Below are 18,849 nucleotides of genomic sequence, written 5' to 3'. Positions count from 1 at the left end.
TGTAACCAGTTCTCTTCTATTTAGGATAAGAGACTCAAGCCAGTGGTCCAACAGCCTTCACCCAGATCTATGCTAAATGACTTCTCATGCCAAACAGGTCAGGGACAGAAGGACTCAGCCTTCCATGTGGAAGCTTCCAAAATTCCAAAAAGGGATCTTACAGAAAGAGAGAGCTCCCAGGCCCATATTAAGCCTAAAAGTAAAATTAAAATGTAGTAATTAAAGTTTCACTAAAATTTAATTCTGAGATTTCTAGTGACTAACGCAAAGAGAAGAGACCATTCAGCCACAGGACTAACATCAGTGATAATTTTCAAAAGCACACACAGCCTCAGTGCCTGGGTCTGAGAAGATTTGTCATGTGGGTCTTCACACGAAGCCTGCCGCATGGTGAGAGTGAAAGTCATCCCTACAGCAAACACAACTGTGTGTTTTTTTATAGTCTTCTCCTAGCTTATTCGTTGAGGGCTGTAAGCCCAATTGCTGTTCCTCTCAGGGGTGGGAGAAAGAAAATCAGTGCCGTCCAACAGCGCAGTTTTACAGGAGTTTGAATTAGTTCAAAGATCAAATCTTGATTCTCTAGAGCTGTGGTCCCAAACCCCCCCTGGGAAGTGGACCAGTACTGACTGGTCCGTGGCCTGTTAGGGACCCGGCCACAGAACTTCCCCCCATCCACGTCGGTAGAAAAATTGTCTTCCATGAAACTTGGGGGGCAGGGGAGGGCACACAGCACGAGGTGAGCAGTGGGCAAGCGAGAAGCTTCATCTGTATTTACAGCCACTCCCCATCGCTCACATCACCACCCGAGCTCCTCCTCTACCTGCTGCCCCCCACACCCTGCTGCTCCAGCCCCGCTGCCCCTGTCCAGGGAAAAATTGTCTTGTATGAAGTTGGTCCCTGGTGCCAAAAATTTGGGGGACCGCTGCTCTAGAGGAACGAATGTGCCCTTTAATCTCTCCCCTATCCCTCCCACCCAAGTCTATTAGACGTGTCTTTGATTAGAAGTTGAACAGCAAGCAGTTATAGGTTATATTTTTTTGGCATCAAATTAGGGAGCAGATTTTCTGTGTTGCTGATTAAGGGCTGAAGAGGGAGGTTGACAGTGTTTTTTGAAAACTGAGCTGTGGTCCCAAGACTGGTATTTTAACAGAGGCCTATTCCACCTGGGAAGCATGGTAGCCCAAGAGTCCAAAACAGGACCTTCCAGCCTTCTCTTGTCATGTTTTAGTTTTAATCTAGACTTCAAAAAGAATGTTCTGCAAGTTCTTTGCTTAGATAAACCCAATGGCTGTGCACCCAATGGGTGTTGCTTACAAACACTCCATACAGTTCAAATCACTTCTGAGAAAGAAGAAACCTAACAGTAAGTGAAGAGCTTACCATGGATTGTGTGTGTGTCAGGGTTTGCTGGTAACATATGGAATCTGTCATTACAGAAGTTAAGTTAAAGGGGAAATATTAAATATCATTCCTGCTTCTGTTTTTCACAAAGCCTAGGAACTGTCCTCTTTCCAACACTGGGAAATGTGACACAACAAAGCTGCAGGTCTTGAGAAAGAATGTCCCCCTCTTAAAAGCAATGTTCTCGGAGGGTGGTCTGGCTTGTTTTCCTTTAAGATTTTCTAGAGTGAACAGATGTAACAATTTTCTATAATTTGCCTTGGTGCAGATGCTGAAAGAGAGCATTCACAATAAAATATATGCAGTATATGTAATTTCAGCTGGATGTTCTGGGGTTTTAAAGTAAAAATGTGTACCTGCAAGCTGTTTTATGGTTTCTCCGTCATAATTATCTCTGTAACACAGAAGGCTACAACTGCAACTCCTCCTTCATGTGCAAGCTTTCCAAAAATATCTTGATAATTCTGCATATTCTGCAAGGCACAGTGTTCTCCTTTGTGTTTGGCTTGGGAAGTGTGTTAAAAGGTTTAATTTCTTTTTGTCACAAATTTAGGATATAATCACATCAGTGGTGATAATCTATGGAAGAAACACTCGGAGAAGGTGTAGTGACTAGAATGGATCACAAGGAATACTTGCTGCAAAATGACTTCCCCTGAAGTTATGTGCGGTACGACTGGAGATAATATTTATTGCGACTGCACTATCGTGTCGATGAAATGGGAGGAAAGTGGTGGAGAAGGTGGTGAGGATTCTAAACAGCTGCAGCTCGCTCCCTTCCTCTAGGGAGTTCGTGCTCATGCTTGTGGCATTCCTCAGGGGATAGATAAGGAGAGGGTCTGGGGCATCATTGCGGAGCCAAATCCCCAGACAGTCGATGAGTGAACGCTCCGCTACAGATGTCCCCAGTTAGCTACAGGATCGACCCTCCCTCCAGTTGTCAGCCCCAATTTCCTGACTACTTCATTCGTCCCTGTTGCACAGAAATGCATTTTCCATGCTAATTACAAAATGGACAGCTACTGACGCCCTTCATCACACACATCCTTGTTGGGCACCCCCAGTTAAGTTGCTCGACAGTTACCATTGGGATTCCATTGGTCCTCTCCGCCCAGCACGAACAAGAAGTTTTCCACCTCCACGACGCAGTGGTGGGCGCTGTTGTATGGCATAACTGGAATCAAGAAAAAAAAAACAAAGACGTCTGAAAATTTCCATCTTAGGACTTGCGACCTTGGCTCACTAGTTATTTGCTTCACCGAAGTATATAAAATGTGGGACTGAGTCAGAAGGAAGATGAGTGCACAGGCAGCAGAGAAACTACCCACCAGCGGCTCAGTGGTGTGTTCCCAGTAGTTTCAAACCCAGCCCCTTTTGATGAATTTTACATAATGTTATTCCACAAATTAGTCAAGAACAACCTGCCATGCTGCTTTCCATTCTTAGGTTCTCCTCACCTGCCTGACGATGGGGATGGCGTTCCGAATGACTGACACTCCCCAAGGGTCAGGGCTGGGGTTACGTCTTGGAAGAAGTAACCCTGAATACACTCGGAGCCATTAAGATGTTCTGGCCAAACTTGGATTGCTGGCAATCTCTCCACAAACAGACTCGGGGTGCTTGGAAGCTTTCTATTCCACAGCAATGAGCAAGTCGAATTTCCATACAGTTTTAAGTTTTTAAATTAAGGTCCTGCTGATTTAATGCCTCCTCCAAATGTATACGCTTAATTTCCTGTACAATGTCATTAGCGGCACAATCACACATTTTCTATCTATCTGCTTAGCAGCTCTTCTGTAACAAAGATGAAAACTGTCAGGAACGTCACAAATATCCATCCTCCTCGCCTCTCCCTTCTCCCTGCTGTGGTGGCTGTGAGGAGGGGGTGTTGCTCAGACACCCACTAAAGCCATGTTTCTCTGTATTTTGTTCCCATTTATATTTCCTTTGGGGAGACACAAAGCCCCAGACTAGGACGTTCCTGTCACCTTCTGTGCTGTGCAGTGTTAGTCTCTGCTATTATAATATCATATGGAAAATGTAAACGTGTGCAGCATTAGTGCTCGTATCACATGCAGTGCTTTGGGCCCAGTGACACCAGTAGGAAAAATGATGTCCTTGTTCAGCTCATCATATGGGCACCTTAAATCTAGGTGAGGACAAATGGGGAGGTGATGTGCATGTTCAGGCAGGGAACTTATTGCTTGACACGGATCAACAGAGCACTTAAGAAACCAGTGCAGTGGGAAATCAATATGAGTCAGGGCCAACTCTTACTTTGTGCTCTTTTGCCAATGCAGAGAGAGAGAGAGAGAAAGAGAGAGAGAGAGAACCTATCTCATACTTGATTTATTTTGGGTGATATATATCTCTCACTTCATTTTGTTTTTATTATCTTTTATTTTTCTCGGAAAGCACTTATGCTGGCTAACGTATGTAAATAAAAATAATAAGAAACGGGCATAGCTCTGAGACTTGTAACACAGCGTCTGAAATAGTAAATCAGATCATTTAAGCTTCTTACCAAAGGATTTTAGGGGTTTTGATTATTTAATTAACATATTTATTTATTTATTTTTACTATAAATAGTCTTATATTGTTTTTGTACTTATATCCATAAGGGAGAAGGTGTTCGTATGGAAACCGCTGATTTGGGGGATAATGAAGAAACTAGGTGGGCAGTGGTTTGTGCGGTCCATGAATCTAGGTCACTTGACTTAGAGAGTTATCTCAGGAATGTCCGTCAGCTCCTCAGTCCTCAGTTTACCTCTTTGAGAAATGCTTTTAACCCTACAGATCCTGTAGGCTTCACTGCTCAGAATTCGCTGGGGCAGAGTATCTGTCAGGTTCCTGGAGGAACTAAGGTTGATATGTTTTAAAGGTCTTTTTTTTTTTAAGTTAATTCATCATTGTTTGGATTATGATGCTGGTTCCAAAATACCAGAAGCAAAACTAGGCTACCCCTTATTATATTGTGAACAACCTGGCTCTACTCTAGTTGATCATAATGTCCTCCGGTCACTGTAAACTTACTCAGCATTCATTGTCATCGGTATGTACAACCAACTTATTCTGTGACCACCACCTTTCAAATATTTATTTTAAACCTTTGGTCAGTTTAATGCCCAAATCTTATAAATAATGAAAAATTGTATTATCTTTTTTTTTAACCAGAAGTCCAGCTTCATAATAATCTCTGAAAACAAAATAACACTTGTGTTTTGTTCTTGCCATTCATTTGCTCTCATTCATGCAAGCAGAAATTAAGTGAAGAAAATAATACATGATTTATTTTTAAGCTTCTTTTTCATTTGATTACCCCTATTGTTATGCTTTATGCAAACAAATGAAACTATTGCACTAAGCTAACTGTTGAACTCTTCAATGTAAGAGAAAAGAAGGTTGAGGAAGTTCTAATTTAAAGGCTACGTAAAGGTACGTACTTATACATTTTTACCCCTGTTTTAAAACCTTGTTTGCTATATTTCTTAGCTGAGAATTTCAGTATTCTCCTTCCTGAATTATTGTCTTTTCTGAATTATTATGGTGAGTTGAGGGGCTATAAATATACACAAATAACTCTCTGAAATGATTCTGAATGTAAAACGCTCCCAAATTTATTTAAAAAAATCTATATTCAATCAATGTTTGAATTTTGCAAAAGACCTAATTTCTTTGACTTCTGATTAAACCTGAAGGAAAGCAAAATAAATAGGGCAGTAAGCAAGAGCAAACAATCATTTAAAATGGCACCGGGTACTGCACTTATTGATTCTCTTTTAAATAACAACAGATACATGCCGGCTCCCTTCCAGGTTTCTCCAGAGGTGGACAGCCGCCTCGCCCTCACAAGCAGGTAGCGGAGGAGGTTTGTACTCCGTGTTCACATACAGCCCAGTGTGAGTTTTTAGCGTGTCAGTCAGTGAGTTAGAGGGAAAGGGGAGAGAGAAGCTAATCAGGATGAAATGAGATTAAAGGCTGTCTAATTTTACAGCAACTGTGATCCATCAGCCACTGTGAAAGTGACAGTGGAAATGAATGATGGAGACAGACAGGTGGGGCTGTACATTTCACTGATTTATCCTCAAATGCACTGGGCCTTATTTTATTGAGTGAACATGACCGCATTTATCATGACTGTCATCCAAACCCACTTCCCTCCATTTAAAAAGGTCACTTTACTCAGAGGGAGTAGGAGAGAGGCACTTTCAAATCAGATTTAAAATCTAATAACACGTGTTTATAAGGCCCTTTGCGAGAATTCTCAACTTTATTAAACAAACGAGTAGTGCTTCCACAAAAGGAAAAAAAGCCGGAAAACCAAAAAAGGAGAAACTTTTATTAATAGTCATCTGAGGGAGCACCTTCGTTTCATCTCTAAATGTAAAGCAATTTGTACCATTTTTGCCTTTCCCACTCCAAACTCCCGAAATTCAATTTTGGTCTGGGAAATTAAATAAAACATTCACATTTCATATTTTTAATTAAGCAAGTAGGAATCAGGTAATACTATAAAATAAACTTGGAGAGGATATTAAGTCACAGTATTTACTCTGCAGAATGACTGATCAGCACACACAAAATAGATGTTAGCAATTGTTACAAGCTGAATCTGTGCCACGATTAACTTATGTACCTGTTAATTGCTTTCCCATCATTTTAAGGTCATAAAAATCTCAGTTACACAAAGTCTTCTACCTTCCCTGTACCAGTGCCATAAAATGTCCTGGAATGTTATGCACAAAATTGGTCTTTGTGGATGTGAAAATGGAGAGTCAAACCCTTAGGGGATTTTGTGTTACTTTTTACAATAATAACCATCATTAGTAAACATTTACTATGTGCCACACATATATGTAAATTAAATACATAATTATATTGATGTATTTACCCATAGTATGTTTCTGAAAATATAATAACACTTGTGTTTTGTTTTTCCCATTCATTTGCTCCCATTCAGGCAAGCAGAAATTAAGTGAAGGAATAAGACATAATAATACATGATAAAATATGATATATGATTAACGTATGATATTATAGTACATAATGAAATACACTAATATTATATTTACCTACATTTACTTACATGTTTCATTTAATATAACTATTATAAAGGTAGCATTATGCATTCATTTTATTTCTATAAGAAATACTGAGGCCTTGACATGTGAAGTCACTTGATGAAGGTCATATCTAGCTAATGAGTGGCAGAGATGGAATCCAAACACAAGGATATCTGGACCCCAATCCACACTCTTATCCATTTCACTCTACTGATTTTCAATAGGTATGTGCATCCAACCAGCAAGTAATTACGGAGTTCCTAAGTGTTCAAAGATGGTGTTCTTGAAATTTGTGTATAATTTTTTATATTGAATCATACTTGAAATGTGTTTATTAGTTTGATATTTAAAGAAATCCTTAAATCAAGCAAGTAAACATGCCTTTACATTTTTTTCTATAAATCTGGGTATTCAAATAGTTGGTTTTCTTAAAGTTGGGTACATTTATTTGATGCAGCCAGAAACAAGCACTGAGAAAATTAGCCAGTTACAGATAGGTGGAGTCTATCGGAAGAGGGTTTTTTGTTGTTGCTGTTTTTGTTAAACAGTGAGGGTGAGGCCATATTTCAACCTTGCAAGCAGATTCAAAATATCTTGGCCACTGAGACCCTTTTCCTAGCTTACGTTCAGGGGGCTTGTTTGTATTTATGGAGGCCTTATTCTAGTAGAGATCCACACATTCCACATTTTATATCTAAGAAATGTAAACCTCTTCCAGCAGAAAGTTGAGGTATCCTTTGCAACCCACAAATTTTCATAAGCATTCAAACAAGAGATTGCACAGGGGTTTGCCAAGAATATAGGATTGCTAAATAGATGGTTATCAAATGTTTATCATTTAGATGTAACATTTATGAGGGCCTTGATTTTCTTTTGGCCTCAAATGTGTTAAATTTGCAAAACTGTCAAATATAAAAAACATCTTGTTTTGAAAAAGTAATTAACTTCCATGGTAAAAATACATTCTTATGAATAATTTTAAAAAGGGATATATAGGACCAATAAGTCTCCATCCTATTCCTGATCCCCAACCTTTCAGTTCTCTACCACAGAGGGTATCACTGCTACTGTGTTCTTGGGTTTTCTTTCCAGACACATTATATAAGCATACCATGGACACACTCTTTAGTATCTTGTTTGTTTTGCACTTAAAAATACATTCATTTCTTCATTAATCAAATATTTACTCTGTTGCTACTCCACGCCAGGCAATGCTGTAGCTGCTGGGAGGTCATGGTGAACAGCAACTGGGAACATGCTAAGCAGCGGAAGCATATAATAAACATGTGCTCGAATAAGTAGGCTCTTTTGTCTCAAATGACAAGTGCAATGAAGATAAATAAAGCAGGATTAAAGGAGAGGGAGTGATAAAGATGGTGAGTTTCGACAGTGGTCAGGGAAGGACTTTCTGAGTAGATGATTTTTGAGTAGAGAATTGACTGACGTGAACAAAGGAGTTGTGCAGGGTGTAGGTGCAAGAATGGCAAGTGCTTTGAGGCACAGGTCTGGAATATTTTAAGAACAGCCAGAAGACCAGGTACAAAGGGATCTGGGATGAAGTCTAGGGAGAGACCAAGGGCAGATCAGTGCCATGTTGCAGGCATGGTCAGAAGAGAACACTGAGATTGTCTTCCACCACATTCTTTTAAGTGGCTGTACAATGTTCCATTTGATAGGCATCCCATAATTTATCCCATTCCTTTCTGATGGCCATTTATTAATTTATTGCACAAACATTCACTAAACACTCATTACATGCAGATGCTTTTCTGGTTGCTAATAATGCAGCATGAGCAAAGCAAACAATGTCCTTGCTCTCATAGAGCTTATGTCACAGGGAGGAAGAACATAGACAAATAAATAACAGAGGGGAACACAGCCAGATGCTGATAGACCATGTAAAGAGAAATGCAATGGGACGCTGTGCTAGAGAGTGTCTGCTTATTCCTCTAGTTGGTTGCTCCAGAAATCGGAATGAGTTGGCCATGCCCGAGAAGCAGAGAGGAAGCCCAAAGCAGCAGGGTGAGGGCTGAAGAGGCACAGGATGAAGTCAGGAGGCAGGCAGGGGCTTGTGTGTGCATCTTCATGAGCCAGAATAAGCAGTGTGGAGTTTATTCTAAGCGTGATGGAAAGGCGCTGGAGGGGTTTAAGTGACAGAATGACATAATCTGATTTATGTTTTAAAATATCATCTGGCTACTATTGATGTTATAGGTGTAGAAGAAGGAAAGAGGGATATCAGGTAGGAGGCTCCTTCTGTGTTCTAGACAAGAGATGATGCAGGCTTGGCCAGATGGGACACCAGGGATGGACGGAAAGGATGTGCATTGGAGTTTGTTGCTCTTACAAGCAGTGCTGTGTTGAGTGTCCTTGTAGACACACAACACACACACACATAGGAGTTTATCAGTAGCATTCATTCTTCTAAGTGAGATTTCTGGGCCAAAGAATGGGTGCATTTTACATTGTGATGAGTATCATCACATTGTACCCCTTTTTACATTTGTATCTTTGCCAATATGGTAAATGAACAATTGGTGTCTTGTTAAAATCTAAATCTGCATTTATTTATGATAGAGGTTCAGGATTTTTATACATTTAAAAGCCATTTGTATTTTATACATTTTTCTGTTGGATTTTGATTTCTTGATATAATTTATGTTACCTATAATTACATGATTTCTGCTTTTATGGTATTCTTTTCTAGGGAGTTATCTAAATGGGCAAAATTATTGCTATTTTGGAAGCATGGTATTGCTAGAATATATATTTGTGAAATATTTACTCATTGAAGCAAATTCAGATAGCAATTACATGCTGTTGAAAACAAATATAACCTGAAAGAAAGATACCCTGTTTTAGTAATATTGAATATTCCTTGCCATGGAATCCTAAAGGTTTTTTTTTTTAAACAATTTCTTCAATTTTTTAGTAAATGAAATTGAGAAACATAAATGTTCAGAAATTTGCTAGTTAGTTTAATCCTAGCATTCAGTCCTTCTGCAAAGATCTAGCAACTTAGCTAATGCATTTTTTCAGATAGAAACAGACGCACAGAAAAATATTCTACACATTAGCAGGTGCTTGACAGATACTATTGAATAAATAATACATAGAAAAGGCTCTGTTGCTTTTTTTTTTCTGTTATATTTGAGCTTTACTATACCTGCAAACTACAGATAAATGGAAACTTTTGTATATTTGGGGATGATTTGATCATTATGGACAGTGAGTCTGGAAAATTAACTCCTCTAAGAGATTTGTATAGTGTGAACGCAGTGGAGTTGGCAGAGGTTTTGAATTAACTCAAAGGTTAATTCAGAGCTTTCTCCCTCACCCCCAGCTTGTCCAGCACACAGTGAGACAGGTTCTCATAGTCACTGGAGATGAAGTTATTTAAGTGAGTTCAAGATGTATAAATCTGAAAAAAAGTGCACATGTGTTAGGTTTTGGAGGCTGTGCAAGAACCAAGAGAGCTTGTTTCTCTTTCATAGTTCAAGGTTGTATCTAAGGGAGCATTTTCCTGACTATGAGGATGTTTCAGCACTCCTTTCTCTGTGCAGCTATTGGACCAAATGCTTGCCTTCACGCTATCACTTGCTCAGTGATGACACAGGGTATTAAAATTGCCTGTCTTTTGCTTGTCACCCCCAAAGAATCTACGAGCTCCTTGGGGCCAGATTGTGTCATCTCTATAGCTTTATGTCTAGCACAGAACCCAGCATATAGTACCGGACTCTGGCATCCCTATAGCATTTATGCCTAACACAGTAATTAGAAATATTAACGAATCAATAAATGGTAGTAGCATGCATGAGTGAATGCCAGCTAAGAGAGACTGTGGGATTTAGCTTTGGGAAGTATAAGAAAATCTGATGGATACCAGAAGATGTGAAGGAGGGAGGAAGTGAAAGGGAAGAAAATGTGCCTCAGGTAAGGATTCTATAGTTTCTAGGATAGATGTCACCTTATGCCACACATATGTCAGTTTTAAGCAAAGGAGGTTTGTAAGCTTTTCAAAGACTGGCCATATATTTCTTTCTGGAACTATCATAGTACCTAATTGTGCCAAGGGCAAAGGTTTTCAATAAATCCTTGTTGATTTACAGTTTCAGCTCTGAACATTTAACTTGGGGAAGTGCTAATAAGCAGTAAGACTAAGGTGATTTAAAATAGGACTTCCATTAGCTATTTCAGCGAAACTGACCTTCTTAGTCTCATGTTTATTTTGATTAGAATATTTCCACTAACATGCTCCTAAATTATTACTGTTTTATTATATCAACTGTTTTATTTTGGATATTTCCAGGCATGCTACTTAGAACTTAGTTATTGTTTCATTTTCACTTTTGGAAAGTAAAAATCTTTAGGAACGAAAGCTGCCATCTCTTTTAAAGATTAGTTGTTCTTTTTTTTTTTTTCTGTTTTGTATAGTGTTGTATTTTTCAGAAACACATTGATGAAACATGTTAGCACTTTAATGATTTTTTTTTCCCCAAGTGCCAACACAATGTGATCACATCTTTCTGGGAAAGTCAGAAATGTTGCTTTTCGTTGTTCTACACCCAAAAGGTATCATTTAAAAAATAGTAAACTCTCTAAATGAATTCAAGTAGTAGAGCATCACAATATTTAAACATTTGAAAATAAAATCCTTGAGAAAGGCCAAGAAAATCAGGGCTATTTATAATGTGGATGATATGGGAACAGGATAACAAAACTAATTGTTAAAAAGTTTAAGTTCTCTTAGATAATGGCCCCTTAGTTGCCCCAAATTATTGAGGGCAGAGGGAAGTAAAATGGGTGTGGTTTATATGAAGAGGATTTATTAGAAGTATTTTCTGATGCTGACCACATGTACTCATTATGGAAAGTGAATGCTAGTGGCTCACTTTAAAATGTAGGAGGTATTAAAAGGTCTGTTTAAGAATCATTTGTTTATCAGCTCATTTGTTCATTCGTTTCATTCAAAAATATATTTTGAGTACTTATTAGCTATTGTGTTAAACTCTGAGCATATATAGATTAATGGGGCCCCATTCCTGTATTCCAGAACTCACAGTGGAGAAACAAAAAGAGAGAGAACATGTGAACAGAGGAAGAGGATACAGAGCACAGTAGAAGAGCAGTACATGCACCACCAGGGAGAAAAGGACTAAAACTTCAGGGAGAGAGTGACGCTTAACCTAAATCATAAGGCTGAAAAGAGATTTTCTCAAGCTCTTACAGCAGCAAAAGTCATTAGCAGGAAAAAGAACATTGATTCAACAATTATTTATTAGGCTCCTATTAAGTGCCAGGCCTTGGACTAGGCCCTGTGATACTAATTTTATTCTAATCAGCTTATTTCCTAAAAACAGATTATTAGAATTAGATAAAATTTTCTCATATTTTGATCATATTATTACATGATCATCTATTTTATTAAGGCCCAAGAAAATGTATTTGGGGGAAATGGTACAAATAAAAGGGATGGGCTTTTTTCTATACTGTGCTTTTAGGCAGCTAGCCCACCCACCTACTCCTGTTCCCTTCTGGACTGATTTGAGGACAATCCAGCAGCATGGCCTCTGCTCTAATGAAGTCTCTCCTGACACGTGGGGCCACCTGATGTTCTGGAAGCAGTTAGTAGCATTATATGAACTGTGAGCAACACTTTTGTTCCTTTTAGATCATCCCTCTTTGCATTTGCTCCAGCTGGTTCAGTGTGTTATTGGTGCTGTGGCACTTATTTGACTTTAAAGAATATTTCATTGCAAAGATTCAGAAGGATCTGTTACACAGTCCTCCGATGGCCATTTTGTGGTGTGTGCATGTGCATGTGTTATGTCCAGTAACTACTGGAGCAGTTGGGCCAGGAGATCAGCATTACACTGAGTCAACAGCCCATCATATATAAGGGAAATTAAAGTGCAGTCCATGTATGATCTTAGGACATGAGCCCAGGTGGATGGTCATGGCAATGCAGAAGCATCCAGAACATCTTTCAAGAAAGTTCTGCAATCTCTGTTGCTGGGAAAAAGTGAAGAACTGAAGCTGTGCAGGCCAGAAGACAGAAATATGTAGAGTAATATGATGAATCCCATTTCTCCTTTTTTGGCACCATTTTTTTTTACTGGCAAAACTAGAAAGTCATTGAATATTAAGAAATATTCATTTATGAATATATTTATGAATGAGTGTGAATATTTGGCACTTCTTCTGTCTTAGAATTAGGCTGAGGCTCTAATGCTAAAGCTAATCTAAAGATGTATAGCAAACTGTCTATGCAGAACTCGATAAAAGTTGCCCCTAAACTAGTTTGGACTGGTTGTATGTGTGTATACATGTGCACATGCACACATACGTGCATTCAGACTATGTATACAAGGGTGTAGAAGACAATTAGTGAATAGGTTTCTATTTTCAAGAGAATGATTGTGAGAATACTGTGAGTTTTCCATCGACATAAGGAGAAGAGAATGCTCCTTCCGCTCTCCACCCCAAAGACAAAGCAGAGTGTGGTGGAAGAATTCTTGGGTCAGATGTGTCCATGCCTCCTGGAGCTTGGCAGGCACAGGGAGACATCTGAAGACAAGAGGCTTGGGGGAGCTGTCTGTCCTGGGAACATGAGGTAGGGGCTGGGGTAGAGCGGCCTCGCCTCTGGATTTGGTGGGGCTACAGTACCCAGTACTGTCCTGTGGGTTAGGCTGGTGCTATGGAAACTTGCACAGTCAGAGGTATCTTGAAAAGGCCCCCCCTTCACCCAACAAGGTGGTTAATTGCCAAGTCAAAGCGACCCTAATACAAGCTATGTGGTGGATAGCCCATGCGGCAGTGGGAAATCTTCAGAAAGAGGCTCACAATAGAACCTATGGGGGCAAGCTCGTCACAAAACAAAGTAAGCTTCACAGCAGTTGCTTGATAAAGAGCAGGAAAGCCAGGTTCTAGAAACACCAGCCAATTGAGAGCTTTTGTCTCTTTGCCTCCCCCTTCCTCTAGCTCCATCCCTGGTGGAACCAGAATCCTCAGGTCCACTGATTTCCTCCAGCACGGCTCAGCCTTGTTTGCTTACCTGTCAACACAGGTGTGCAGGAAAGAGTTAACAGGGCAGGCCTGAGGCAGCTCAGTTGGCCTTTGGCTGGCATCTGAGAACTTGGATTTCAGGAGTGTTCCTTAACTGATAAGAGTAGCTCTGTGTACCCAAATTGTTTATACAAGCAATGTTGATTTATGCTGAACACATGCTTTTTTTCCTGGTAGCCTGGAATTTTGGGATGTTCTAAAAGACTCCGATTTGACCAGCCCCCAGTAAGAACCCTGGGCCTCATCTCAAATGAGCTTCCCTGGTAGACAGTATTGCAAACGTGTTGTCAGAATGCAATGCAGAGGAATTAAGTGCATTCTGTGTGACTCCAGAGGGACAGGACTTTTGGAAGCTTAGGCTGGGTCTTCTCTGCACTTTGCCCCATGCACGTTTTGCCTCTGCTGATTTTGCTTTGTATCTTCTTGCTGTAATAAAGCACAGCTGTGAATATGGCTACACAATGATCCTGTTAGTCCTCGTCATGAATCACTGAACCTGGAGGTGGTCTTGGGGACCCCTGATATAACAGGTGACAGAGAGACTTCAAATATATTTAGTGAATGAGGTTTAAATATCCCAGAATGACTGGGGCTGCTTTAAGAACCTTCTGAGGTCTAACCCACAGAAAGAGATGAAACATCCAACAAAGAAGTTTTGAAAAACCAGTGGCTAGAAAAAAATCAAGTTGTTTTTAGTTGGCCCCATATGTGAAGCTCATTCATCAGAGGTGCTAGAGGGTCATGTTGACACTATGACACTACGGCCCTTTTTATTCCCTCAGGAAATTTGCAATCTATTTGAGATACTAACACAGACATATATGAGACCATTTGGAAGGAATAATGCAATGGTGTAGGAGCTTTGCATCAAAGAAATCTAGAGAAAAGAGAAGTTATTGGGGCTTGGCTCAGTCAGGTAGCAATGTGCCATCTTCAGTCTCTCCTCAGTCATTACATCCTTCTACTGTCTTCACAGGGTCCCCTGCTTTCAGAAAACAAAGGAAATGCAAACTTTTTTCATCCTGTTGCCCCTTCTAGCTACCATTAGGGCACCTCATTCCTGGGCCACAAAGCCGGGCCCACATGCACAGCAGTGGACACGTGAGTGAGTGGTCTGGTGACTGTTGCATGATCCAGCCAGGCCCTTCCAAGGGCCTTGCATACCGGAGCTGAAAGGAGGACTCTTCCTTTCCTGACCACAGACTGTGGGGCTGCTGGCAGCAAGGGAGACGCAGGTCTGAGAAAAGAAGGAGCTCATATATATGGTGAGAAGAAAGGAGAAAGCATCCTGATCGGAGTTTGAAATTTGTTTCTTAGCCATCCTAAGGCCAGGCTGCCCTGCCCTCCTGGTTATGTGGGTGAATAAATCCCCTTTCTTCTCTGGACCTTTCCAATAGCCTCCTAGCTGGTCTCTTGGCTTTCCTTCGTGTCCTTTTTTGGTATATTCTTCACAAAATACTGAGAATAGTCCTTCTAAAACCTGAGTCAGATGACGACATTTGCTTCTGTTCAGTCTTTTCCTTACTTCTGATTACCCTTGGAATAAACATTAAACTTTCCAGAATGTCTTGCAAGGACCATACAGCCTGGCCCTGGCTACCTTTCCTACCACTCTGCCTCACCAACCGTATTCCAGCCATGCTGGCCTCTTTGCTCTCTCCCCAGGACTCCAAACATGGTACTGATTCAGGCACTCTGCACTTGGTTTTCTTTCCACCTCACATGTTCTTCCTGGTTTGCTCCTTCATCTAATTCAGGAGTCTGCTGGATAGAGTCCTTTTCTGACAATTCCATTTAGAAAGCCCTCCCCTGTCATTCTCTGCTTCCTTACCCCACTTTGGTGATCTCAATAATACTTCATAACGCTTAGCAGTATATAGATTTTTTGAGTTTGTTTATAATCTGTTTTATACTAGCATATTAACTGCATAGGCAAGATAAGGACTGTTTTGCTCACTACTGATTTCCTAGTGCCTAAAAAATGCATTGCACATAGGAGGTGCTCAATAAGTATTTGTTAAACTAAAGACAAAATAGTTATATTGAATTGGAGTTCTGTTATTTGCAAACAATATTTTAACTTTTAAATGCAGAAAGTAAAGCAATATGGTTAAGTTGAAATAGTAATTCAACAGTAATTCAATAAGTATGTAGGTGTAGCTACTTGGTTCCATATTGGAGATTTGTGTACAATTTGCTTTTTAAAATGGAAGACAGTATATTGTGATACAGACCAGGTTTGAAATAATTTAACTGTGTGAATGGAGAAGTCTTGATTTTCTTCATCAGTATAATGTTGATTATAATATCTACCTCACAGGGCTATTGTGAGAATCCAATTAGATTGGATAACTTACGTAAAGCACAAGGCTCACTACAGACAAATATAAAAGGTAGTTCTTTTATTGTCCCCTTTGTCTAGTTCCTCCACCAAATATTCTTACATTGTTTAATTTTACAAAGGACAAAACCTGTCCAAATAAGCAAAGTTCCTTCACTAGAGATGTTAACTACTTAACAAAAGCGTGCCATTATTCAAGAGTGGTTTTGATATACAACAGAATGAAAACACAAATTTGGCTTATTGGGGCAGGAATATATGGTTCCCACAGGATATCACATCTGGACACATGGATAGGACACAGTGAGTGACACAGGCACCCACATTTTCAAGAGTTATGCTGGTGATACCTAAAGTGTTTTAAAATCAGTTCCTAACAACATTGCATATGAAGGATAAGGAATTTCATTTAATTTTTAACTAACGTATATCACACACCTACTATATGGTATATGAGAAACAGAAAAGAACATAAGCATAGTCTCTGTCAGAGGCTGACATCCAATGGAGGAAAACTTTACGTGTACATGTAAATTTAACACAAAGCTGACTCTAGTTAGTGATGGCACAGAGGTTCAATGTACAGAGAAGGATGAGGCACGAGAGGGGTGATTTTTTTTATTTTAGTTGTCTTGAAAAGTAGTAGCTACATGTGGATTTTTGCTGGGCCCTTGAAGGAAGGATGGGCAAAGGACAGGGAGAGGGGCTTGGGGGATTTGAGTCAATGCCATCTGTGTGCACAAAGGCATGCTGGCTGGGGAACTCTTAGGCAGCTTTAGGGGGCTGGTGTGTAAGGGAGGTTTGGAGGTTTGAGGAACAATGAGACTTAAAGTGGAAACGTAGCAAGAGACAAGGTGGTAGAGGTCCCTGAATCCCAAAGACTCTTCTGCTCTAGGGAGAGAGGCCTGGAAGGGTTAGGAGAGTAGAGCCTGAACTGTGTGAACAGAGAATAGGCCCTCTCCTTAGACCTTGCTAATATTCTTTCATCACCTGGGTGTGCTGTGCTAAAATAAAAAGCCATCATCTTAATGTATAGACATCCAACAAAAGAGAGAAAGGTCCCTAGGGGGTAAATACGAAAATATAAACATCTTCAAGTGTCAGCCCAGAAAAAGTAAACATAGCTGCAGGTAAAGGGTAAAAGGCAAAGAAAATAGGGGAGTCGGACAGCAAATGAAAAAAAGATCATTAACTAACACGTAACGATGGGTAGATGTAGTATTTGTGGAGAGGTAATATGTAAGTAAATTTTTAGGTAATAAAAGGCAGAAGAGTAATAAAAGGAGTAATCCTAGTAACTAAGAAACTAGGTATCATTGTAAACAAGACTATCATTCAAATACCACTTCCAAATCGATTTGGATTCTCCTTCCTTTCATGGTAAAATGGGGAGTAACATTACATTTACCCTGCAGAATGGTGCAGGGTATGCACTGTCACTCAACAAAGTTTGAATGACGCTTTAGCTCTTACTCCTTAAAAAAATAGCCAATGAACTGTCCTCGTTCCACAGGAAGAGTATCTGAGCATCACAGGCGAGTAGCAAGACCTACCTAAGCCCACTAAGCCTGCCTCCTTTTCACTGTTCTTTATACCTCATACCCTTAGGTCCTTATTCCCCTGATTCAGCTTAGATTTCACAGCTCAGTTTTGTAACAATTTCTTCGCATACACACTCAACTCTCTTGCCCCTTTCTCCATTCTTCAAACCCAAATCTTGGTTATATTCAGCCCCCTCAGCACCCACACGCCTGAATGTGGCTGGAGGAATTTATACCACTATGTGAATAGGCCTCATTTGAAACTCATGTTACTGTTGCCTGAAATTCCTTTTATGTTTTCCTAGACCATTCATTATCCCGTTCTCCTAAATCAAGAGTTAACCTGTGGCTCATGGGTCATATCTGGCCCACCCCTTGTTTTCATAAATAAAGTTTTATTGGAACATAGTCACACCCAACTGCTTATATATTGTCTGTGGTTGCTTTTGTGCTACAACGGCAGAGTTGAATAGTTGTGGCAGAGACCTAATGGCCTTCAAAATCTAAAATATTTACTATTTTGCTCTTTACAGAAAAAGTTTGCTCACTTCTGTCCGAAGTGACTACTTCACACATTGTTCTTTCTCCTCAACTTTCTAACATCTGATCCCTGACTTATTTTTAGCTGAGAACCTTGTTTTGTATTTCACCAAGAAAATAGAAACATTTGGAAAAGAACTCCCACAGGCTCTGAGCCTTATACCTGCAAAATTGCCTGTGTCAGTACGTGCCTACACTCTACTTTTCCTTTTGTTGTTATGGATGGACCACCCATTCTTATTTCTAGACTCAAGCCCTCTATTTGTGTGCTAGGTCCTATTCCCTCTCAACTACTCAAGGATATTTTTTCCAGCAGTTTTATCATGTCTTGCATCATTAACTTTTCCCTCTCTATCAGATCTCTCCTATCAGCAGAGAACCATGCTGTTACATTGCTCACCTTAAAAAAAAAGAGACATTCCTTGAATCAATATCCTCTTCTTCCTACCTATCCTTTCTCTTTTTCCCTTTACATAAATAATCCTCGAATAAGTTTGTCTTTACTTAAAGTTTTCAGTTTTTCTCCTTGCATTTTCACTTCCACTCTTTTCAATTAGGTTTTTGGCTTCGTCATTCCACTGAAATAGCCATTGTTAAATTAACCTTCAAGTTGCTGATGTCAGTTCTCGGTGCTCAGTTCACGTGATCTATCTGATGCATCTGACATAGCAGATCCCGCCTTCAAACGTGTTCTTCCGGGAGACCATTCTCTCTGGATTCTCTTTCGACCTGATGGTTGTTCCCTGCTCTTACTCCTTGCTGCTTCCTCTTCACCTCTTCAATCTGCAAACTTTGGCACCCTCAAGAGCCTATCCTTTAAGTCTTTCCTCATCTCCATTCACACTCATTACTTTGGTGATCTTTCAGCTGCATGACTGTGAAAATATCAATACAGCT

At 39.9% G+C, this 18,849-nt stretch overlaps 1 protein-coding gene across 1 annotated transcript in view; it reads right to left on the bottom strand.

Moving 5' to 3' along the window:
• Window positions 1-18,849, bottom strand: part of KLHL14 (kelch like family member 14) — a 92,213-nt gene that overhangs the window by 18,427 nt on the left and 54,937 nt on the right. The window contains exon 3 of the mRNA XM_069468136.1: window positions 2,486-2,575. Within this exon, the coding sequence (XP_069324237.1) occupies window positions 2,486-2,575 (90 nt within the window). The remainder of the gene's footprint in view (window positions 1-2,485; window positions 2,576-18,849) is intronic.

Source organism: Eulemur rufifrons, chromosome 5 (genome assembly GCF_041146395.1).
Source record: "Eulemur rufifrons isolate Redbay chromosome 5, OSU_ERuf_1, whole genome shotgun sequence".
Lineage (NCBI taxonomy): Eukaryota > Metazoa > Chordata > Mammalia > Primates > Lemuridae > Eulemur > Eulemur rufifrons.
Note: the sequence above shows the minus strand (reverse complement) of the source record. Positions and strands in the feature narration are given on the sequence as shown.